This window comes from Lytechinus variegatus, chromosome 14 (assembly GCF_018143015.1).
Source record: "Lytechinus variegatus isolate NC3 chromosome 14, Lvar_3.0, whole genome shotgun sequence".
Classification (NCBI taxonomy): domain Eukaryota; kingdom Metazoa; phylum Echinodermata; class Echinoidea; order Temnopleuroida; family Toxopneustidae; genus Lytechinus; species Lytechinus variegatus.
The window spans coordinates 12322942-12350237 of NC_054753.1; the positions used below are offsets into that span (position 1 = coordinate 12322942).

Sequence of the window (27296 nt, forward strand, 5' to 3'; positions counted from 1 at the left end):
CACGAAGACAATGTGAAAAGGAAGGTCATATTTCATCCCAAACTTTCTCATCAAATCCGGTCTTTCTGTCGCATCCTTGAACGATTTGATGATAAACACTGTATCATGAATGTATTACTTGCGTCATTTATAATTCGGGATTTTAGAGTATACTCATTTTAAAGTTAAATGTGGTTCAACACTCATTTGTGTTGTTTTGTTATATTCAAACTCACCTTTGGTGTATTTTCAACACCTGTCGTGACAGTGGGTTTGATCTTCACAAAAATGATTGTTTATATTTGTATTTTTTATTGCTTTTAACATCTTAAGGTTTCATGACGTATATAACTTATATCATTGCCATCGAAGTCCAGCAACATTGATCGCTTAAGTTTGATGCTAATATGGATTACAAAAATGGGAGTAACAACTGTAATCAAGGTCAATTCGGCTTGATTCAAGAGATACCGCCCTCCCCCCCCCCCCACCCCCACGGGGGCAGTCAAATATATTGCTGTGCGCACACGCGTGACCCCCAAAAGACGCGTTTAAAGAGGTGTTTTCCTTCGATTTTGGACACGGGCCGCGCGTGCACTCGTTAAGGGTATCAAAAACGCCAATTAAAAAAAGGGGGAGTGGAAAAACTGGTCAATGGTCAATCGCAGGGTCAAATGTATACAAGTTAAGTTTTTTCCAAAGCTTTTTTTAAGACTAGCCAAACGTGTTTAGGGTGTGATTTTCCTCAAGTTTTTTTCCCCCGGGGTCATATTCTGGCGACAACTTGTTTAGGGGCCAAAATGTGAAAATAAAGCCCGTGAAAAACTTGTTTAATGGATTATTTTGCACAAACTCGTTTCGTGTTTAGTTTGGAAACGATTTTGCCACGCTTGTGTACAGCAATGGATTTGACTGCCCCCCCCCCCCCCCGATACCGTCATGGCCATTGACCCATCATGTTTGATATTATCAGTCAAATCGTATTAATTATATCTTATTTTGTAGTTTATGTACTTTGAGAAATCAAGTTGTTGTTGTTTTCATTATGATTAGCCTTTAGGTAATAAATGAAAAAAAATCATATTTTATGTACATAAAACAATAGGAAAATTTAGGGATTTCATCAATACCCCCAGAATTTCTGTTTAGTTAATAAAGCTGTTTAGTGGTATGATTCGAAACTTTCAATGTCAAAACTTTCTTAATTTGAAAAGCCTTTGGTGAATTTCTCGAAACAGTTCTCTGTTCAAGCAAATATATTCTATGAAACATATTTGCTTAAAAAAAGAAGAATGACGATTATCATTCCCTGATACTTAAAACAAGGACAGGGGAGGGGGTAATCCCTTGTTTATTGTTTAAGCCATAACATTCTTCAACTCGATTCCCTTGAACTTAATCTCTGAAAAGCAAAATAAAATATTTGTTCAATATCAATATAATATGTTACCCTTAAACCACATTTTTGATATCTTGTCATGCGCAAACTGCCACGACAGCGATCGGGGACAGGGCCAGGGAAATGGGGGCTACATAGTGCAACCACCCTATATCACTCTCAAAATGTTCGATAACATACTGTCCACACAACACTTGGTTAAAAAAACTATCCAACTCTGGGTAGTTTTCACTCAAAGCACACATTATTTATTGGTTTAAAACTACCCAGAATTTCAGAAAGTTTTAACCCATTGTTGTGTGGACAGTACGTTGGCCTGCATTTTTAAGAGTGTGAATTTTTTTCCCAAAGTGAAAAACAAATGATATAAAAGAGGAGAAAGGTGGTGGGTTATATCCCTTCCTCTCCCCCTCTCTCCCTGTTCACCCCCCCCCCCTCTCCCCCTCTCTCTTTTCTTTCTCTCTCACTTCTCTATCTCTTCATATTTTTTTCAGTTAACCATTTCCCCCCCCCCCCCGTATACCTTGTGGGGATTTTTTACTATTTGTATTTTCTCATATTCTCTCTCTCTCCCAACATAATAATAATAATATAGGATATTTATATTGCGCACATTTCCACCTTATTAGGTGCTCAAGGCGCTCCTGTATTACCCGGCTAAGCTAGGCGTTCATAGCGCACACAGCTTCTTAAGGAATTACTTCCTACCGGTACCCATTTACCTCACCTGGGTCGAGTTCACCACATCGTGGATCAGCTTCTTTCTGAAGGAAATTACGCCATGGCTTGGATTCGAACCCACGACCCTCTGTTTCAAAGTCCGAAGACTAATCCACTGGGCCACAACGCTCCAAATACATGGAATAGTGTTTTTAAAGAAAACTGAAGAATGGACTCGAGAATATTTCGTCTGCATGTTTTCTTAAAATCGATTATTTATTACAAACTAGATTTATAAATCAAGTATTTACAGAATGAGGAATTATTGACAAATCACGTAGTCCCGAAAAAAAAAGTACGAAGACATGCACTGTACAGAAATGTTCAAATCTTTACATAATTCTAATAAAGACATAATTTATGACATCAGCACGGTCTAAATTCCACCATAAAAAATCAAAGATATCCAGAGTTATGGTACATCTGTCAATGAAAATGTTGTGTAAAATAAAACAAACAAAAAATCAATCATTCACCTTCAACGAGTCTCTCTGTTTTTCAATGACGCAATAATAGCGAGTGAATATGCATATACCACAATTACGTAGGTACACAAAACACCATCTTAATATTCGCATTATTCATATAAATCACAGCTAGATGATTACGATTTATACCTAATTGTACAAATAGCATCTGAAACATTCTCATAAATATAGTGATTGACATATTCAATAAAACAGTAGACCTAAAATTGTATGCATATTTCGATTTATGTCTGACACGAACCCTCACAAAATTTGTTATTTGTGCAAAATGCATTCTAATTTTTAATTTTCAATGTATATTTGTTTTCCTGAATATCTCAGGTACATTGGATATCATTATGTATAGATTGAAGGAGAATGGAATATGCTATGTACGGAACTATGAATTATGCCTCTACAGAATATCTCGTTTTTGTGTATTTTCATTAATAATCATATCTGCATTGACCTATTTCGACAAGGTTTCAGGTTGTTGATATTAATACCCTTTTCAAGTCGTGCTGTGTCAAAGGTTTCATAATTTGTCATAATTTCATTGTCGTGTTCTTTATTATTTTAGCAAAATAGAAAATATATAGATGTCGTGAAAAAAATATAGAAGACGTTTATAAATTAACTAAAATATTTTAATTTATCAATAATTTGCGTGCTAACTTTCAGTTATTCTCGACTAAATTGTTCCCTGTAATTAATAGAAATGTTCTTTTTCAATTATTAATTTATTACAACATTTTCAAAATCCCTTTAGTGGCAAATAAGATAAAACATTTTTTTTAAATCATAGTGCTGCTTGTCTAAAATTACTCGAACAACACTATAATGAGTGCAATCCTACTCTCTAAATGCAAAGGAGATAATCTGATCCTTAATCTCACTCCTCTCAGAGTGAGTTGAGGACCAGTCCTGATGGAATGAGATTTTAATCTTTCAAGAGTAAATCAAACCCTTTTTGGAATGAAAGATTGCATCTGTTTTACATTATCACTCTAAAAAAAAGGTAAAAATCACTCTTGAAAGAGTGAAATCTCATTCCATGCAGAATTGGTCCCTTCTCTCACTCTGATAGAAATGTGATCAGGGACCTGATTAGCTCCTTTGTATTTAAAGAGTAAATTTTTGTGATAAATTCACCTTTAAAATTTCCCAATGTATAAGTAAAAGTAGCGTCACGATTGTACAAAGTCTCTGCGTTGTATTGCTAAACTTTCATGGCTTTGGTGGAATTTGATAATTTCTACACTTTACTATATTGCTATTGTTTGACAACATGACTTCAAAACAGGAGTATTATTATATTTATGGATATTGCAACATGATTTTTGGCTGTTAAATCACCATCACACACCAACCATCGATTGTAAAATTAAAAAAATCATTACATCGTAAACTTTACCTTATTCCCATTATGGATATATCGTCGGCCTTATGCCAAAAGGGCCTTAACCCGATTTTAGGGGTTCTGAATATTTTATTATAAATTTAACACATTTCATGTAAAACTTAATAACTTAACACGTTTATCGAAATTGGCTTCAAAAGCAAAAAAAACGACCACAAACTTTTGATTATTAGAGAGGCCAAAACCTTAAAACGCCATTATCTCGGAATGGCCAAAAGCAGTTAAGGCCCTTTTGGCATAAGGCCGACGATATTACATATACATTTTCTTTCCCATACTATTTTCCCCATTGAGCATAAAATTAGGCAGTTTGTATATAAGAGTGCGGTAATAAGTATATTGGTCAAATATACGAAAATATTTTCCATCATTATTTTCCTGAAATCAAGAAAATTACACTTGCAACACAAAATAATTTCCATTATTATAATAATAATAATTATCATTATAATAATTATTATAATAATAAAAATCATATATGATTTTTAAAAAATCCATTCCACCATTATTACCAATAACTATTACTACTTTGATAAATCAACATATAATTTTATAGGTGTAGTGCGGTTATCATCATGGGCACGCGGACTTTTTTTGCAAATGATTCAAATACCGCCAATTAAAATGATATGTGTAAATTTGCGTTGAAAAAAATCGCCAAACTAGAGCGGAGGTTCGGATGAGTTGTCTGTTTTTTTAAGGGATTCAGGAACCGTGTCTCAAAAAGTTCTAACCTGTTTGAAATTCTGCCAAAGTAAAAGCGATCAATATTGGCCATGCTTCGAAACCCCCGCAAAAGTTCGCAGGGCGAACTTTTAAAGCCCCAAGATGGTGCATTTTTCGATGTTTTGCATCCATCGCAAATCGTTCGGGTTGGCCATGGTAATGATACAAATCTATGACTTATAGATAAATTCCTGTTCTGGTAACGATCTCAAAATGACTTTTTACAGAATATAATATATATAATGACCACCCAAGTGTCTGTTTGTATAAATAAAAAATATGTGCCAAAGGATTCCGGAAGAAATTGTGTAATTGCTGAGAAATAAGCAAAATAAGCGCGGATTCGGTCACTTCCGTCGGGTCTTTATTCTAGCAATAATAATACACTGTCCCACGTGTGCCTATCTGTGTTGGCGATCTTCAGTGTGATCGTATTTCAGCTTAGATTTTATTATTTCACAAAGTTCAGTTTATGTAACTGTACCAGATCTAGATCCACGATGATATCATACTTAACCTTGGTTTTACAAACTTTCTCACGAAATTAGTGTTTTACTGCAACTACTGTCATTTAGCTTTAAGAAAATCAGCAGTAATTATGCATATCAGAATATATAGGAGACAAAACGCGAAGGATTCTAGTGGACTTTTGAAGCAGTATGTGATAGTGTAGGGTTTAAGAATCTCCCTACATTTTATCAAAAAACACTGCGAACCTTTCACATCAGAACAGTGCAATAGCTACAGAACATTAATATTCATACCAAATAGGTGCTTAAATTAATTCAATAAATCGTACATTAAAAAGTGACAAAAACAATTCGAAAGATGCATAGGCACTTCATCATTATATCATCATACTCGTGCTTCATTTGAGCCATAAAGTCGTTTTCTATTAATGTACTGAGCAAAAAAATTATATCATTTAATACGTCACAATCAACACTACGATAGCCAGTCAGAATCTCGAGTTTATTGGTAGAAAATGTTTACAAAACGTTATTCATAGCAGTCATTATCATGACGTGAATTATTTTACATCTTCTGATATAATTTCCATCACTCGAATTAACATAACTATAATTAAAAAAAACATGACATAATGGATGTTAAAAAACGATACATACAAAATATTACCTAATCATCATGATCAATCAATGTATTAGAAAACCTCGGCATAACTTTACTGAAAGAAAATTTATATTAATGGCTTCACGCAACCTAGATTAAAATCATGTTCTCGCTGACTTTATATTGTGAAAATTTAATATTACATATTGGATTGATTTAGTTATAGCTCTGCCATCTTCGTTTGTTTGATTATAAAGTGAATTATCCTTTCATAAATCGTTTAGCGTATAACCTCGTTTATACGTCGATAACAACACGATCACGTGTGAATGTGCAAAAGGAAAAGGAATAAACAACCTATTTTATTCCAAAATATGCGTGTATTCATCGATGATTGGTGTATGATATACTATAGATCACAATCATCATACGCTTTACTTTTATTGGATTCAGAATATTTTTTTTTCTATCATCTGGACCCCGTCTTACAAAGAATTGCAATTGATCTGATCAACCACTAATATGGAAAACCATGAGCAACTTCAACATCTAAAATGCATGTTTGTTGAAAATATTATCTAGATATAATGTATGTTTATACATTCATCGTTGTCTTGAAAAAATCAGTGTCTCCTCATTGTTTACAAAGGGACATTGTGCAAATTTCCTCGAGGAAAAATTATGACAATGATGGATTTCCATATAGTTGAGGTTGATCGGATCAATTGTAGCTCTTTGTAAGACGGGACCCGGGTTAAACTTCTTATGCACGCCTACATGTGCAGCACAAGACAAATTTTGTTCATCACATCAACTTCTCTTATTAATTTACAAAAAAAATAATGTAGTGTCAGTGTACTGTGGTCATAACAGAACACACCAATCTCATCAACGAATCCAAACCGACCGGTAACATGCCATATGAAATAACGTAATAGCTTTGACAGTTTGATCGGCCAAGAGTCAATTCATTTTTTGTGACTGTTGCATAAAGTTTAGTTGAAAATACTATACAGTATTTTCAATATGTATTACAGACTTTGTATAACACTTAACAAAAATATAATGTTCGAGATCACAAAGCGCAAACAAAATATTTTATCAAAATCGAAGGTAACAAAAAATGACCAATATAATAAAATATCAAAGAATGTAAAGTTTTTGTCTCTATATACATAAACAAGGTGAACGGTCAATCAATAAAACAATAAATGGTGAAGGTCATTCCGAAACCATGGTTAAATAATATTATCCTCCTGAAAAAAGTCCGGGCCTTGAGCGCCAATAAGATTGTCTCACTCACTGTGTCTCTCTTCTGCTCATGCCAGGGTGGTTACCAGGTTACATTTAGAAACTTTCGAATCGATTTCTGTGACGAACTTGATTGACCAAATGTAGTGTTACGCGCAAGCGCACGACGGATGAGTATGTTCTGCGCAAGCGTGTATTTTTTTTTTTAGAATCAAACGCGAAAAGGAAGTTGCATCGCAGATCTAAAGCTGCCTTTTGAACGGGGAAAGAAAAGACCGAATAAGTGTGTATTTTTTTCTTCTCTCTATTTCTTCTTTCCCCCTTCCCCGATTCCTTTTCGTTTTTTTTTCTCTTCCTATTATTTTCATCACTGCGTTCTCCCCTGCTCCAATGTAGGCCTAGTGCGGCGACTGATTCCATACTGTATGACCGACGTCTGAGGGCGTCTCATATTGGTTACTCACAATGCCCTGCCCGACAAAGCGACAAAGCAGGACATCTCAGTCAAAAATCCGAAAAGCCACAGTATATACATCATATACATCAACAAAACCGACTCCAAATCTACCTATGATATATCATTGGAAATAACTAGAAAATTTTAGTCAGTCTGCACTGTTAGAAAATTTATCCATGAAATAAAAGAAGTTCCTGCAGCAGAGTCTCGAGAACACCTGTAATCTTACCAAATTGCGTAATCTTAAAGGAAATCGGTATTTGGTGTATGGAACCTTACAAATTTCCATTAAGAAAATACCCTTTTCCCCCTTTTTAAACAGACCTGTTCTGTTAAAGTGCTGAAAGATTCTTGTTTTATGAATTTACAGAATGATTCTGCTATTGCTTTCTGCAAAATCTTCTTTTTTCTGTAAAATCAGGGTATTTTTAACAGTGTGGAATCAGTTTCACCGGCTTGAGTATGGCATTGGTTTAGAGAAACCATGCGCAATCTTGGCCGAGGGGTCGGGTCTCCTAGACCTTCCTGAAAATGTTGGACCTGCAAATTGCCAATCTCACAAAGTTACAATATACAGTATACATGAGAGTAATACTTATTCTTTAGTTCATTTCTCTCTCTTCCTTCAAAATTGTACCGAAAATGCATCTGTTCATAATTATGCTAATCCTGGATATAGCAGTTAATTTTGTTGCTGTTTGAAGTTTCCATATGATTATTTTTCCTTAATCCACATGTTTGCCGTATGAAGTTAGTATATATCAAATCATTTTTCTTTTATTGTGAAGCCATTCGAAACGTTTCATAAAAGTGCTATGTTAATACAAGTCATTGTTATCATCATCATCATCAGTAACCTGAATACACATCTCGCCATACCCTTTTTTTGTTTCAAGACGTAGTAAAGATATCATCTATCCCTTGATTTTACACCAAGTTTGTTTTATCTTCCTCAATAACTCCGACTGGAAGTATCTTCTGAAAAAAAAATATATTTAGGAAAGTATTTCTGTATGTTTACGAAACAAAAAGTACAAGTTGTGGTAAATTGTCTCCAAGATCACTGTCGTGCACTTTCAAACCAACACAAACGAGTAAATTAGACATTCTATTCATCTACTTAATTCCTTCGAAACTATTTCGTTAATGTCCGTGATCCTAATTAATTTTTTTGCAAAGTCAGGCAAATCTTTTGCTACCTTCATGGTCGCCAAATGTTACTTAATCATCGATAAATTTGAACATAATTGATTATGGTTACCTATACCAGATCAACTTGTTGCTACATCAGGCGAACCTTGTGCAATTTCAAAGGTCGCCAATAGTTACCTTAATAAAAATAGGTAATGTTTTAGTCTAAAATATTTGGTTATTGTTCCACACATTATTGTTGCTATTGCAGGGGAACCTCATGGTATCTTAAGAGTCTCCAATTAAGACTATTACACCAGAGGAAATGCATAAGATAAGAGAATTAGCTAAGGTGATGTATATACATTGGTGGAAATTCAGACATGTATGTTTCGTATCAGTCTCTCAGTACAGACATTCAGTAAATACAATCAAGGCAAGCTTCGTGGACTCCGTTTACACATCAGGTATAGAAGCCCACTATAAATCAATCAACTTCGTGTCGATAACTTCACGTCACCGTCATCAGACTCGACCTCCTCGTCATCTTCTTCGATGTCCGGCCACGCCGGTTTCAACGACGAGCGCTTCGGGCTTCCCCCGCTGATGACGCTGTCTTTCACCTTCTTCACAACGCGTATGGACTCGATGTTTTGCGGTTCGTAGGGTACGAAGACACTGCTCCGGCGGCCGCTGGTGTCGACTTCGTCCTCTTGGTCGTCGACGATTTGGAACCTCCGGCTAGCCTGCGTTGGCTCGAGCTGGCGGATTATTCGCCACTGCCTCCAGAAGAGGAGAACGACGAGCACCCAGAAACAGAACAGCATCGCCATCGTTAGGAGGCCCTTCAATAAACCAGGTTTCCCTTCATAAGGCGGCGTCACAACTGAAATATTGAAATAGAGAAATCATCGTGTAACGAGTTAGATTTTATTGCAATACTGTTTCAAAATTTCGTAATATAGGGGAGGAGCTACATTGAGTGTAAATGAAGCGTCTTCATTAGTGAATTTCCAGTGATCAATTTTGCTTTCAGCCATTCAGAAGCAAGTATTTTAGCAGCTTATAACGGGTGTAATAAAAAAAAACCTTCGTGAAACGCTCCGAAATTTCTCTGAATTTGCAATTACACCAATGCCATAAACACGAAATTATTTTCGATATAAAAAAAACTATGTATAAAATAAGGAATGGCATAATTTTTTAAACAATTTATATGAAACAAGCGTTGTTACAATGCTTATGAAGAATCTGGTTAGTATAAAATCATAAATAGGTACGAATAATGCAACGATAACACAATACAAATCTAGTTCTGAACTATAGTATTGAAAAGCATGAAATACATTTTTGTCTATCGTGTCGTCTTTTCCACCCCCTCAATCGTATGCGAGGGGTTTTTTTAAATGACGTCATTTTAAACAAAACAACTTTTGTCTGAGAAGAAAACTTAACTGTCATAAATCTTCGTTATTTCCCCCAACACACAATTTCTACATCTAAGCATGCAAGGTTAATCAGAAAGATATAAACTGACGCAGAAACAGAAACTACTGCTAATGTGATAAGAATGAACAAAAAATGTAGAAAAGGAATGTCATTTCGGTAGTTCATTCGGTCGAGAGAAAACGAAGTGCATCATGCAAGGAGAATCTCAAATTTTCTCATAAAAATAAGTGAATGGAAGAATTATAGCCATCCTTGGGACAGAATGGAAATATAAATCGGGTATCATGCAATACTATGATTAAAATCGATAGCTGAACCAAGTACATTAATGAATAGAAAACACACTGCCCATACACAATCACGCCTAAAACATCTTGATACACAAGCTGAGTGCAATTACCTACTGTCTTCAGAAATGTAAAATGAAAGATCGCCCTCTATGCTCATTATACTGCACATTCAAAGTATGGAATTATGGAATTATGTATTGCGACACACATTCTAAAGCATTATCTCAATGTTAAATTTTAGGTATGTCATTGTTAGCATTTCTTTTTACTAAGAATCCTGCAAAACCAGTAAAGGAAATGAAATAGAATTGAATAAAACAAACAACAAATAACTAGCTTCATTTGAGCGATAGACAAAAGTTCCCGTACGGAAATATAGCATACTACATTGATAAAGTTTTGACAATTTGGCAACCAATAGTTCAACAAAAGTTCAGAATACAGGTGGAATTAGATGAAGATTGATTCATTAAGGATTAATAAATAATTGATACACAGATAGAGACATAACAGAGAGAGAATTTTTCTAAATAACATTTTTATAGAAATTCAAGAGTTTATTTCCACAAGGCTCTTAATTTACAAATTGTTGCGAATCTTATAAAAAATTAAATTAAGTATAATGATTTCTAGATTTAGCTATTGATATTTATTTCACACGTTCTTGAATTGAGGCTGATTCTTTTCTTTGCCCCAACAAGGTTGCCATACTGTTGTACCAATCGCCAGCTTTCATAAAAATAAAGTGACTTAAGAACCTTTGGGAAATAAAGTTTTCAATAATAAAGTTCAATTTAGAAGCAAACTTGGCAAAAAAAGGCTTGTTAGCGGACAAAACCAACAACAAAATAATGCATTTTTATCAATGTGAAATATGAAGGTACGTAATTATCCAAACTCTGTTGTATTATAAGCACAGCACAATATTAGCGTGGAATAATTCAAAGACCCGCACTGAATTTTAACATTTGGCAAAAAAATCAATTATGCGAAAACAATATTCCATTAAAAGACGGTAATTTTTTAGGTGTCAATTGAAATATTTTCATTTCACAGTTATAACCAAATTAACAGGCTTTCATTTGTGCCACATGCTTTTATCGCTTACCCCTTTTCCAACATTTTTATTATTCCCCACCTGTCCAACCACCCCACTCCTCTTTTTTTCATTACTTCTTCATTCAATTTTATGAAAATGAAACCTTTTCAAATAGGTAGGGATTAAATTGAACCAGTGTGAATTATTATGATGTAGTTGATGTGCTTTCTTAAGGTGAACGAGGTGATTGCCCCTTAACTACACAATTCTAGATTTGGAGCAATGAATATGTCAGATTCTAAACAGTTCTCAGCTTCTAACAATAGAATATGATATAAATTTAGATCAACTTTTTACCTTTTTTATATGGACTTGTAGGTAGGCCTGCGAATAATAATTAATGCCTAAAGATTTTGACATAATTATTATTGACTATATAAGTACAATGTGATTAGAAACATGAATACACTTTATAGAAATTAAATGCAATCAACATCAAAGTTTATTTTGCCAAAAAGTGGCAATTAACTGACTGAGGCAATACATTATTACAAAGGACGAAAGAAATACTGAAGCAACAACAAGAAGCATGCAACAAGATCCCACAAATAGCAAAAACATTACATAGTGCGTTAACACAGCCAGGCAATTTTATGACGTAGATTACCCACGTGTTTCATATAATAGAATGCGGATTCCGGTCAGGGCTCAGCCGAACCGTTGCCGTTGGGGACCCATCACCGCTACCACCGGCTGCTTCATAAGACACATGAACAGGCACACCAATTACTACCGCAGCGGCTGCTGCAGCCGCCGCGTGCGGTTGAGACCGCGGTGGAGTCACATTGACCGGTTGGTCTTTTGTGTGTTGATGCGGTTGATGATGGTGAAGACGATGCTCGTGTTGTTCATGATGCGGCTTCTGCAGCTGTAGAATAGGATGGGGCGCTGTTAGCTGTTCTTCCGCCCGCAGCGGTTCACATTCCGGTGTGGTCGGTAGCGGGGACGGCGGGGCCGAGGATTTCGACGATCCGAATCTAGTCCTTTTGGAGAAGTTTGACGCACGAGCCCGGAAGCTTTTCATGGTGGACGACCGCTGCCAGCTTCTTCCGAAACCGCCACCGCTACTACCCGCTTCACCTTGTTCCCTTTCTCGAGACTGTTTAGCCTGCTGAGCAGAACGTCGTTTTTTGTACATTTTATACGCTTCCAAGTGGCGGTGGGTCGGCGAGGAGTCTCGAGTTCTTATCGAGTCTTTGGTCACTCTCAAATTCATTTTCTTGTTCCACGTGCCGAAAAATCTTAGCATGGCCAATCCCCAAAGTGCAAAGATTAGAAACAGTATGATGAATTCCGTGACACCCATATCACTCCGTTTAAATCCTGAAAATGAAGGTGTTAGTCATTACAATATTATATCATATTAGTAATTCAAAACCAAGGGAGTTAAAGTGGCACCATCTCGGAGTCATAGCAGGTATTTTATGAAAGTTGTCAGCACTGACAATTTCAGTGGCATCCTTAGTTTTGATTATCTGAGAGAGGCACTGGCCTCTGACTGTTACTTTGGTGAATGTCAGTGAAAACCAACTTGTCATTGCTGACAACTTCCACGAAACGGTCCCCAGACCTAACCAAATAAGTCTTTAAAACACCTGAAAGTTGTAGATCAACGTCAGTTTGATTCAAAACTGTTGCTTCAGTAATACCAACGAAATCGATTTCAAATCGACATCACGAAATATTTTGTTGGTATGGAGTCATTTTTCGGTGTGAATTTTGCATTATCTGGTGTTTACTACAGGCCTGTATATAGCCTAAATATCAAGAGTCGTATTGAATCAATGCCATATTGTTTTGTATAAGGCCTATATATCCTCCATAATATTGAAGTTTTTTATGTGTACCCCGTTTCATGATATTACATATTCTTAAGTTGCTTATTCAACTTCTAGTGATTGTTTAAGTAACCGTCAACACCAATCTACCTTCCAAAAGGGTGAATATAATATTTACCATGGATCCTTAAGACCCAGTGGATCTCTTTGGCTAAAATAAAATATGATCTATGTATGTTAGTGATCTTATGAATAGAAAAGATGAATGAATCAGTGTTCTATCACTATGAATGAAGTATGATCATTAGTATGTAAACTGTACGTATAAGCTGTAGAATAATGCAGATTTTTTTTAATACATGTACATTGGATAGCCTATAAAATGAATAATGGCATAATGAATTACCTAATATATGTCTCAAAGAAAGATGAAAGAAGTGAAAAAATATTAAGAGAAAACTGATCATTTGTTAATATTTACATGAAATGACATCAAGAATAGATCTTCCATACGTTAAATCAAAGCATAACATTATGTTGAAGCAGAAAGCATTGAGATTGATACGATCCACAAACCCTTCCGAAAACCCAAACTGTTGCCATGCTTTTTCCGCTATTGCTAATTTGTATTTTCTCTATCTATGTAGCCGTTCTTTCCGCCCAGTGAACTATTTTTTGCATATTTGTTTGAAGCCGTTTTAGCCAGACCTAGAAAGCATCGCTATCCCATTTTACGTCCTCCATGAGATTGTACAAAGACACAAAACAGTGTTTCCGATAGACAACCCCAAAATCATCAACAACATTTAGGTTTCATATATAAAAAAAACTGTGCAATGTGGATTTTCCCTTTTGAAGAAAAGCATTTTTGCGGGTCATAGAGCCATGCGGATTGTTATACCTTAAACATTCTTCGCTTAAAAGCCCCCACCCCCTCCTTTTCCAATTAATTGATCAAGGTCTTTACTTTGTTCTGGAGTATGGAAATACGTGAGGGCGCTGTCTACAAATGGAACATCTGTGCTGTTGAGAACTGCCTTGATGAATGCCCTGTAAGGCTCTTTCGGTTTCAAGGTCCTTAAGGTTTCCGATGTAAAGGCGCTATCGACCGTAATGACCGTCTTGGAGTTGCTTCCTTCTTGCTGGTATGTGATGAAGTAGTTCGTGACCTGTATCGGAGGTGGGGGTTTGTGGGGATGCCATCGCCACACCAAAAGGACCTGTTTGGAATACAGATGTTCCCGGGGTACTGTGAGGTTTAGGCTGAATGAGGTGGAGTTGATAATAGGCACGGTAGAGGCTGCAAGAGGAAGACAAAATGGTCAAAGTTATATAAATTTTAAACAGACGTATGCCGACAGAATACAATAAATCAAATTAGGAGAAAATGTTTAGAAAATGGAAACCATAGCCCTTGAGTCTGGTATTAACCAAAAGCAGCATAAAACAGAGCATGTCTATGATGAATCCGTAATTATGATTCGAGGGACTTTACGATGTAAGGGTCAGGGTGGACAGTACAGTATTTCAGAAAATCAGCACCTATGGCAAGCGCTAAAATCGTGCACCCTTTAACACCAGAAAATCTGACACCGGAGGTACGTATTCACACACACACACACACAGACACATCCATCGAGCTTTGGTTTTCATGACATGATCCGCAAAATAACGTAAACTTCTGTGAACAGAACATGCGTAATAAAATAACCAAAGTGTAGGAAATACTATACTGAATGATCGTTCATGTTATTCAAGGGCAGGGGCGTGTGAGGTCGTTTGTCAGTTTGTTCTCAGACTTTGTTAAAAATCTTTTCGGCCCGTTACATGAAGTCTCTTTTGTAATGATATCTGCTCTGGGGCCCGTTACAGAAAGAGTTGCGTTCAAACGCAAGCCAAAAAAATCAATCGCAAGTCCCAAATGCGCGCTGTTGATTATTTGAACATCAAGTTAAGCACGATTAGAGTTGCAATTGATTGCAACTCTTTCTGCAACGGGCCCCTGCATGTACATGTATAACAGAATATGTCCCTCTTTAAAAAAAAACATCAAGAAGTATCAGCAAGCTTTAGAAGAGGGCTGCTATTGGCCACCTTCCAGTATTCCTAACAGATTGCAATTCTATTTTATCGATAAAATGAAAGCAATACAGGGGAATTCTACCTGTAGAGTGAAGAACAACCGCGACCCAATACCTTCCGATCTCCGACGTAAAACTGACATGAAGTATTGGAAATCCAACCGCGTAAGCGACTAGAGTTTCTTTAGAGGGAGACACTTTGACGTGAAATAGATCCTTGCTTCAATACCAGAGCCAAGAAAATGGTAAACACTCTACCACGTGATTGTAATTCCGTATACCCCCGCCCCCCCCCCCCCCCCCCCTTCAAACCGTCTCTTTATACCTCGTTATTTTTTATTACTCATGACTTTACGAACGATTCGATATGAATATATTCATACCAATATCTGAGCTGTATGTTTGGCTTTTAAACTAATTACGCATAAACATAATTCTCATATTTTGTTTTCCTTTATTTTATTCTGCTTTTACTTTTTGTGGGGCTCCGTGAATTTGATACCTTGTGTACATATGCGTTGTTGCAGTTGCAGTAAATAAGTAGGATGTATTCGTATGTTTTATCTGGGTTCGTTTTGTATAATTCAAGCCATTTTTTCCTAATTTGTTTGTAATGGTTTAAATAAATAAATCAGTGTTCAGATGGTTAAATGGTATATTGATCAAAACTCGAATTTAATGTTTCACTCCTCTCAACATAAAACGAAATTTTAGCTTTTTCAACTGGCCCAAATGGCATACGGAGAGAAAAAAATATCAATAACACTGATAAAATTTAACCCATACCTACTGGCACAAATGGACCTTTTAAAAAGACCATATGGGATTTGCAGTCCTGCAGTCCACCAACTGCTAAATAGACACTCAAAAGTGACATAGTACCAGCATCTTCGGTCGAAATTACTTTCTAACTATCGTAGATACCTTGATAGGCGCTATTAACGTGTCGAAAATCATTCTAAATCTAACCGGCAAAAGGAAGTAAGTACCAAATCAAGTAAACGGGAATTGCAGATATTGTAGTCTATTACAAGTAGCGCGCATTTTACTTATATCTACGACCTCTTCTGTCCATCTCTTCATGAATATTCTTCATACTAAGCATGCTAAGGGATATGCTAGAAAACCCATAATACGCATTAAGCATGAGAGAGGTGTAGTTTTGCGCCCATCAAATGCAACATTAGGAAATCCATTTTGGGTGTAACTCTACTCCGTAAGACGTGTAATTCATTTTTAAGGGTGCACTTAGCTATAGTTAGAGAGATCTACCCTTTAAAAAAAGGTGTCAATCTACACCTCTTTAATCGCAAATATTAAAGCACAATTAAACGTACAAAGTTGTACCCTTGATGCGATCGGGCATTTTGGGGTGCAAAAAATTAAACCTTTTTCACTCAAAGAGTTTCTGTCATGCACACTCAATAAACTAAAGCACTAGATGAGCACATTTAGCACTTCAGGTGTTGATTTGCAGCCCTTAAAGAGTTAATGACGGTACGTGACGCGCTATATTGAGCATTCCAAGTGCTGAAAATAAGCAGCTGAAGTGCAGACTCTACATGAACTCTTAAAATAACTTATTTAGCACTTCATTTCTTAGAGCGCAAACTTGAACCTCTTTCTTAGTGAGTGATGAGGCAGATTAAGATTACCTGGGAAACTAATTGTTCTTCTTAACAGAAAGTTTCCCATTTTACTTACTCCCTTTTGACGCTATATGAGGCGACACACTAGTAAGCCGTTGTGATTGTGATGTGATGTGGCAGATGTAGATTTACCGAGAAATGAACTGCTTTTTCACTGGAAAAGTTACAGATGTTACTTACTGCCTTTTAACACTATAATGCAATATACCAGTTAAGCCATTGTAATTATGATGATAGTTAATCATTTCCCGTACGTGTTATTAATGAGAGGCCAAATGATACTTGACGTGATGTTTGCGGCCCTTTAAACTATCTATGCAATACGATTTATATACCGACGCTTTGAGTATTTAATGCTATGGGTGGTTATGAATTGATATTCAAGTGCCGTTGTAAATGGATCATATTCAGTATCGACTTCGTGAAAATGACTAAATATGTCACTTTTTAATCGATGGCGATATTCAGTTCACACTAGGATGGGGTTGAAAATCAAAGCCAAGTCAAGCTTTTTATTTCCTTATCTAGACTCTGTATTAGGCCTGGAGTATTCATTTCGTATATCATTTGCTGGTAGTACCATCCTCTCAGCTCTTAAGCTAATTTTAATATATATATATATATATATATATATATATATATATCAACAAAAGAAGACTTAATAGAAACGCCTTGAGGTGACATAAACTTCCATATTTACGGCCATATACCTTCTTCAGGGATGATTTTATTAAATCCAAATATATATGATTTATACACATGCATATATGTTCTTTTCATCCATTTCTTTCACAAAATATTTAAATAAAAGAGTTGCCAAAGCTGTTGTATATGTATAACTTCACACAAACACACACACACACAGACATATATATATAGCATGAGAACGCTTTATAAATAAAACAAAATTGTAATACAGCATTTAGTCAATGACTGTTTACAAAATTCCTATCACGTCAATTTGCTCACATTGTTTCGTTCAAAAGTAATTTTACGGTCGTTTGAAAACAAGGATTTGCATTTTTTTCGTCCTTAAAGGTCAAGTCCACCTCAGAAAGATGTTGATTTGAATCAATAGAGAAAAATCAGACAAGCAAAATGCTGAAGATTTCATCAAAATCGGGTGTAAAATAAGAAAGTTATGACATTTCAAAGTTTCCCTTACTTAAAAAAAAATTTTTATATGATTGAGCCAGTTACATCCAAATGAGAGAGTTGATGATGTCACTCACTCACTATTTCTTTTGTTTTTTTATTGTTTGACTGATACAATATTTCAATTTTTACGACTTTGACGATTAGGACCTCTTTGCCTAAAGCACAAAATGTTAAAATAATGGAATTCCACGTGTTCAGGGAGGAATGAAACTTCATTTCACATTACAATTACGAGAAAATCAAATTATTTCGTATTTCATACAATAAAAAACAAAAGAAATAGTGAGTGAATGACATCATCTACTCTCTCATTTGGATGTAGCTGGCTTGTTCATATAACTGTTTTTGTGAAATGAAGCGAAATTTTGAAATGTCATAACTTTCTTATTTTACATCCGATTTTGATGAAATTTTCAGTGTTATGCTTATTGAATTTTTATCTTTTTATTCAAATCAAGTTTTTGTTGGGGTGGACTTGTCCTTTAAGTATCGATTTGTACACATAGAAATCGCCGCCTTGACTTAGATGAGATGTTTGGCCACTGTTTAGACTACCAATATAAAACCGTTATTGAGCAGGATTTTTCATCATTTTGACCGAGAGTAGAAAAGAAACAAACAGGATATTCTCGAAAGGACAGATAGAAAACTATGAGACCTTCAACGCTGAATGTGCAGGAGGACAAGGTTTCATGAAGGGCATTTATAAGTATTTTTTTCATTGACGAATTCACTCAATCAGCCAATCAGGAGCAAGGATTTCAGTACCTTAAAACATTCTTCAGTGAAAGATACTGATTAGAAGCTTCGTGAAACATCCGTGTTTTCCGCTCATGAAATATGATGTAGAACAATATCACGTTACACTCGCTTTACTACCTAGTAAAAGACATGGCATTTTTTTAGTTATTTGTTATTGAAAACGAGCATTTCAACACAGTAACTACAACCACGAAAACAAAACTTGTTCCTATAGTCATAATGATGCCGATGTCGTATTTGCTGCAGTATAAAGGTCTGGAAACAACATGCATACTTAATAGCTTTAATTTTCCTAGAGGCCTATCGGGGTCAGCCAAATTATTGTGTCAAGGGACAAGCAAAATTTAGGTCTTTCAACTGTCTAATAGAAGTGATCATTAGAATGTTTATGTATTATTATAGACAGAAGAAAGAAAGTGACTTCATGCTAACAAAGAAAACTGAGAAGGAAAAAAGGAAGATCCAATGTGATGTTCTTATAACAGGAGATTCAATGATAAAGCCTCTCAACCCATCTATGATGTCGTCAACAAAGAGAATTAAATGTAAGACCCTTCCAGAAGCAAAAGTAGAAGATTTGTTTGAACCAACAAGGAATATGGTTGAAAAAACCCTGCCTAAAGAGGTCATCATACACGTTGGATCAAATAACATGGCAGTGAATGACTCGATTACTATTGAAAAGAAAATAGAGTCACTGGCCCTTCAAGTCCAAGGTGAATGCACTTCATTAGATACGATATCGATTAGCTCCATCATCAAAAGAAGAGCTTATCAAAGTGAACTTCTAAACAAACTGAATGACACCAATGCTCGACTAAAATCGATGGCCTTATCCCATGGATGGGGCTTCATCAACAATGACTACATTGAGTCAACCCGGCATCTATGCAATGATGGCATACATCTAAAGTCCTGAAGGTGTTAAATTATTCGCCGACTGTCTAATCCGCCACATCAACTCAGAAAGAGATAGGCCTATCTCAAACTATGATCAACAAAGGCACGAGAATCGCAGAACCTTATCTTCCACCTATGCTTCTAGACATCCCTTACCATCACCATCCCCGCATCCTACCTCCATGACAATGCAGAACCCACATCTGCAACCTGCAATAGATGTATCAAATGAACCTAAACTATGGAATCACAGAATGAGTTATGCGCATGTTACATCTTCCCATAACTACTCTGGATGCTTTTACTGCGGAGAAACAAATCACAAGTACCAAAACTGCCGCTACGGGGAAAAAATCAGATGCTACCTCTGTAATGAACTTGGTCACAAACGCAAATTTTGTAAGAATATAAACTACAACTAAAAATCTGGCCAGGAAGGCTGTGCCGATAAAGATGCGCAAAAGAAACACTTTCAAATTAAACAAAGAAAAACAATTAACACTCCAAACTCTAAAAAAATTGAAAGTAGCGCATCTCAATGTTCGAAGTTTGTTTGATAAACTCGATGAAATCAATTATCATTTGAAAACTATGGACATTGATGTATTATGTCTATCAGAGACATGGTTGAACAATAAAATTTCTAGTGACATTGTGAAAATTCAAGGATACTCCCTCTACCGTCGTGACAGAGATGATGGCCGTCGAGGCGGCGGTGTTTGTATTTATGTAAAGAGTACCCTAACATGCATCGAAAGAGATGATCTTATTGATAGCTCTTTAGAAGCCATCTGGATAGAAATTCAAGGACTGAAATTTGCAAAATTACTAATTTGTTGTATATATAGACCTCCAGACACGAATGCAACTTATTTTGAGAAAATCACAGAAAACTTTGAAAAAGCAAATAACACGAATATGGAATTACTTATTCTTGGTGATTTGAATGTAGATTACAAACTTGATGAATCCCTTCATGATAATCCTGTTCATTGTCTAGAGAATCTATTCTTGTTAACGCAATTGGTCACGAAGCCAACGAGAGTTACTACCAAATCAGCAACTTGTATCGATCACATCTTGAGCTCTATCCCAGAAAAACATGTTCAAACTGATGTACTGAATACATCACTGAGTGATCATTATCTTATTTATACTGTCATTGACTTAAAGAATACAAAAGAAATTCATAAATCGAGACGCTTTCGAGATTTCAAACATTTTGATGAAGATCAATTTTTAGAAGATATAAAAACAAGTGATATTTCAATTTACCTAATGAAAGCTCTCAGGCTTTGTCATTGTTATGGAACTCTTGGAAAGAAACATTCTTGAAAATAAGCGATAAATATGCACCTTTCAAAGAAGTAAGTTTAAAAGATCGTTACTGCCCTTGGATTACTTCGGATATCATCCAGTATAAGCGTGACCATTTAAAGAGTAAAGCCCATTTAACGAAATCTCAAGATGATCATAATGAATTTCTTAAATGCAAGAATTACTTAAACAGAATTCAAAACGAAAGAAAATGTGCTGATTTCAGTGATATCTCCAGAAAATACAGTAATAATGGTAAGAAATTATGGAAAGAAATGCAACAAGTTACAGGCAAGTCAAAGAATAATTCATCATCCTGCTGTATTGATAGTGATAAAATGAATGATTATTTTGTCAATGTTGGTAAAAATATATCCCAATCTTTTCCTCAAAATGTGTGTGTAAATTGGAAAAATCCCTCCTGTATTTACAAATTTGAAGTATAATATTTAAAAGAGGAGAAAATCCTTAAACACTTACTTCATTTAGACAAAACAAGTAATATTGATGTACTAGGATTTGAATCAAGATTACTTCAAATAGCAGCACCATATATTCATCAATCCTTAACCCAAATTTTTAATTTAAGTATAAAATGTGGTGATGTACCAGAAGACTGGAAATTGGCAAGAACAACTCCAATCTATAAAGGGAAAGGCCCAAGGAATGAAGAAGCAAATTATCGCCCAATATCTGTACTTAATCATATCTCTAAAATGATAGAAAAGGAGATTCAAGAACAATTGCTCCGATATCTCCTTAAACACAATCTCATCAATACTGAACAGTATGCGTTCCTACCACACCACTCAACAACTATATGTGTCTCCACAGAGTCATTGATGAATTCCTTGATGCATTTAATGAAAAAGAAAAAATAGGAGCATGTCTTTTAGTTATATGCAAATGTTTCGATTGTGTAGATCATGAGATTCTACTCTTTAAAATGCAAAAATATGGTATAGTAGGAAATATGCTTAAGTGGTTTACATGTTAACTTAGAAATAGAAATCAGGTTGTCTTTTCACAAGGAAAGCTTTCTGCTAAGAAAGAACTTTCTGTAGGAGTACCTCAAGGGGGAGTTCTTGCTCCCACGCTGTTCTTGCTGTTTATAAATGATATATCACAATCAATTAAATCTGGTGTTATAGCAATTTATGCTGATGATGTTATTATATTTTAGACTGGTAAAGATGTTGAGACAATAACTTCAAAATTGCAATCAAATATGGATTCTCTTAATGAATGGTATAAACTTAACCATTTAAAGATAAATGTCGACAAAACAAAATGTATGTTTTTAAGAACACGCTCCCATGATGTTATGAACATTTTTATTGATGGGACTGAAATTGAGCAAGTTAAGTCAATTCGTTATTTAGGGGTTTTAATACATGAAAATCTTAAATGGGACATTCACGTCAATAACTTATGCAAATCCATCGGATTCAAGATCCGTTCCCTTGGAAAATTAAGAAAATTTTTAAGTCCTTCATTATCAAACACTCTTTATAAATTTACAATACACTCTTGCATCGATTATGGATTACCTATTTGGGGAAATACTACTGATAAAAACAAAAGCAAAATTTATAGATTGCAAAAAAGAGCCGCACGTTACATAACTGGATACTTTGATCAAAATAAATCTCTTAAAACACTTGTAAAAAAACCTATCCTGGACTGACATGGATGAACAAAAAGAATACTTTCTTGCCACACAAATGTTTAAATACATGGATTAGCCCCTCCCCAACTTTGTAATGACATTGAAATGGTCTGTGATCGACATAATTACCACACAAGAAATAATGATAGCCTTAACGTAGTTGCACCCGTTGTTAACCTTTCAATTTTCAAACAAGCTTTCAGATTTTCCGGTGCCAAACGATGGAACGACATACCCCATCATATTCAGAATGCACAAACTATCGAAACATTTAAATTGATTTATAAGAAGTTTTATTTTTCATAATTAATATTAGATGCTTATTGTTCCATTTCATTTTATTTTTTTTCTTTTTGATTGTGTTAATAATTTGGGATATTCAATATGTTGGAACGAATGCTTTTTATGTAATATAATTAGCGCATTTACCAAGTAAGCTTCCATTACTTTTCTTGGCGATATTTATTTTGTAAAATTTTATTGTTAAGTCTAGTATACAATGCTCAATGGTGAATAGATTCTTAGTTTTCTTCATAATTTTTGTTTTATTTGTATTTACTATGCCAATGATTACATTTCACAGTTATTGTATTGTATACAGGATAGTTTTCCCATTTCATCGATTACAAAAAATGAATACAGTACCAGTCACCATTCTTTTGAATCACTATTGCCTGTTTCGGCTGGATTTTGGCTGAGGCAGGTAGTGGTAAGTCTGGGAATTGTGACTGGTAGTGTATGTTATCTTTGAACAATTTTGTATTTGTAATAATTCTAATTTTAAATGTTATTGAACTCAATCATTACAGAACCCAATGTTACTTTTTTATCTATTATGTATATATTGTTATTTTTATGTTAACAGGACCAGGCTGAAAAACAGTTAATCTGAGCCTGCTATCCTGTATAAAGATATTTTAATAAATAAATAAAATTATTTGGTATTTAGATTCAGGCGATATTTTATACACAATAAATAATGATACAGTCAAATACAATGAAAATGATGAAGGTGAGTTATAAGATTTCAATAAATGAAATTGAATTTAAATGTTTGGGATAATAATATTCTCAATAAAAAAATGTGATCTTTCATGAAATGAGCAATAGGTATGTCGAAAATGGTAACACTTCCATAATTGTAATAGACAAGACCCCAAAAAATACTTTATGTATTTTCCACCGTAAATAATGGCAATGTTTCTTCAACATATAGGTATTTGTTTCAGTTTCATATTTTTAAATGTATTACTATTTTTTCTTACTTATGAATCTTATGAATGGCATAGTTAATAATTTGATGTCATAAGTCCCTGTTTGACCCATATGTTATTTATATCTTACTTTTTATTAAACAGCATTTTCAAATAACAAAACAGACTCTTCTTTTTAAATCAGATTTCAAAGAAATTTGGTTCTCCCGCTTGTGTGATTTTTATTTATTCGTCAAACATTTTGCAGCGAGGTTATAGGCCTTTAAACTCTATATCAAATAAGAAATATGAGAAAAACACGTGTCCCTAAACAATAGCTGGGATCTGGCATTGCTACGGTGGCTCGCAAGCAATCAGAGCGAATGAGAAAATACGCCCGAGGACATGAAAGAAAAGAATTGCAGATTGCAACTGGGAATGGTGTAGCGTTTTCTTTGTATCAATAATTCACCGGAATATGGAAAGGAGGATGAAGAATCCACCGAGATCTGTCTCCACTCGCTCCTCGCACCCATTACCTTTCATGAAAGCAGGGTATAGAAGGATGTTCACACATTCTTCATAATAACAAAGGAATCATATCCATGTTGTTACGTCACCTCCTCGCCGGTATATGAATCACGTGATAATATGGATCATGATTCGAGTCCCTCTGCGACACGTGTGTCCTTTTGAACAAGGCATTTGTCTTAAACATCGGGGTTTAAGATTTTAGAGCTTCTGAAATCTGGTGCCGTATGTGGCCAGTTGGTATCGGGAGTCCGACTAAACACATGAGTCTGTATGGGGCCGAAACCCGGCCACGAAACGCGACATGCTCGTTCACGCCCCAAGACGTCTAAACCGTCATGATAATATGATCAATGTAATCCTGTCATGTCTTCAAAAACACAAGACAGGTCCACATCGTCAAAGGCGAGAGGACAAATTAGTCGGATGAAACTGCGCATACTCCTTTAAGAAAAAGGAGCATGCGCAGATGGACTTTTTTATATCGATCTTCCGTCCGTTGCCCTGCCTTTGTATTGAAAAAAACCTCCCTCATTGGTTAGCAGATAAAGTAAATCCATGTGAAATGTCACAATTCTATATGAAATACCACATTGAATGAATAATTAAACTTTTTCTTTAGACTATTCGGGCATCAACATTAAATATCGATCGATGATTTCTTCCTATGACTTCCTGTGCGCATGATGTTCCAGATTTCGTGGAAAATGTATTTCTTATAGCACGTTTGCGAACATGAGCCGTGATAATGTGCTCGCTTTTACTCGAGTTTCATTAATGAGTAATGAAGTCATGAATCTCAAGAAACGTCTACCATTTATGTGAATAATGTATGTTTCTATCACTCCTGAAATAAAAATATCAAAATGGTTGAGAGCACCAGTGTCAAGTGGTCTTTGGCGGTAATGAGAATATAAGGACTTTCAAAATTGATTGAGCAGAGGTATTTCTTTTTTCAAATTAAAATAAATTCTCAATAAACAAGAAAAAGATGGTCGTCATCAAGAGTAAACCATGCAAGCTTCAAACTGGCGCTCAATATACATGTAGGTTGAACTTTTTTTATAAATCAAATTTCCCAGAAATAAATGATCATTTTTGTTTCTATTTTGTCTTCCATGTCTTCTTCATCCTGTTCACTGAGTATCCTCTAAGTTTTTATCTTTCGTTTCTCTTCACTTCTTCTCAATGACCAACTTCTTAATTCAACCCCCCTTTTTTATTGCATTTTCTCATTATTTTAATCCTTCCATCCCCTCTTCTTCACCGCTTCATTATTCTACTTCTTCACCATCTTCTTGCATTACTATCTTCTTAAACCTTCTTTTATTTCGACTGTCTACTTTTGTTGTCCTTCTCCTTCTACTATTATTCTACTTCCCTTTTTTTCTTCTTCTTCTTCTTCTTCTTCTACTACTACTTCTCCTTCTTCTTCTTCTTCTCCCTTTTTCTTTTTTCTATCCTCTTCTTATTCCTTTTCTAATTCTTCTCCTCTTTTCCTTATTCTTGTACCACTTTATTACTCTCATTTCAATTATTTTTACAAGACATTCTGTGCGTGAGGTATATCGATTCTTTATGAAGGCTGATTTTCTAATGGTGATGACTTTTTTTACTAATAAAATCGAATCCAATTTTCACCATGACTTTTCAGCTTCACGGGCCATAGTAATTAACATGGATTACAGATTGTCTACATGACTCACCTTGAAAAAGATTTGGGTTTATGTGGAACACTAATTGCATTGAAGTCTACGTATCGTGGGGTTTAAGTATCCTTCATTTTAACAAAATATCCACAAAACTTCTTGATTTCAATATTATTTCAAAATGTTTGGACAGATCAAATCCCCAAAGCATATTTATAATTGATATCCATTCAAAGCTGAATGTCGTAGTGGTAATAGCGAAATCCACATTTTGTTTGAAATATTGAGGCACTACCCTTGGTCGTGATTGAATTCCTGTATGGTAAACGTGAATCTTTCTTCACATATTTTCATTTTTATAGTCTTTGAACATATACAATTTATTTTATATGTGAGCTACCGAAAACAAATGCATTTTAATCAACAGCAAGCAAAAAAACTTTAAAACAGAGAATCGGTCGAGGATTTTATCAATTAGATGGGCATAGGTTTCCTGAGAATTTATTAAAGAGCAAAATTATCTTTTTAGTTGACTTTAAGATATAAGAAATAAAATTGATGCTACATCCTAAATATATTTGAAAGCAAGCAAAATTAAAAGAAAAGAAAATTTCAGAGAGATACTTCTCATTTATAAATGAAAACATAAGCTCTACCCCCCCCCCCCCTTCTTTAATTTGATCCGTGTCTATTTGAAAGCATTTTAGATAAATAACTTTTGTGCTGATTACACGGTGACGAACGTGTGAGTAGTCAGTAACTTTATCCTCAGAGCCAAGTTTCGCCCCCATCTTCGTTGTTAGTTTTCTTCCTCTTTTATTTGAATGATTTCATAAAGGAATGAAACAGCCTTAACTTATGGTTTCTTGTCCCTGGTACACATAATCTTTTCACTCTGATCTACATTTCTCTCAAGGAAAAATCTGTTTCAATTTGCAGTATTAAATCTCTCTCTCTTCATCCCTCCCTCCTCGCTATATTTCCCTTCACTATTTTTCAGCCTTCAATCACGTCTTATCTCTATGTGACAGCAACAGCCTTCGGGGCACATATCATATTCATTACCTAAAACCAGACGAAACTCTGCTCTCATATTTAAGTCCAATTTCGGTCGATAAACTAAAGGAGCGACGCGCGCGAGCATAAAATC

General features: G+C 35.2%; 1 protein-coding gene across 1 annotated transcript; it reads right to left on the minus strand.

The window, feature by feature from the left end:
* Positions 1-8673: 8673 nt before the first annotated feature.
* LOC121427934 lies at positions 8674-14553 on the minus strand (the record flags this gene model as incomplete). The annotated part of the gene is made up of 3 exons (XM_041624511.1): positions 8674-9507; positions 12071-12782; positions 14205-14553. Coding segments are annotated over 2 exons (1056 nt in total), but the record flags the coding sequence as incomplete, so codon positions are not given.
* Between the last annotated feature and the right edge of the window lie 12743 nt (positions 14554-27296).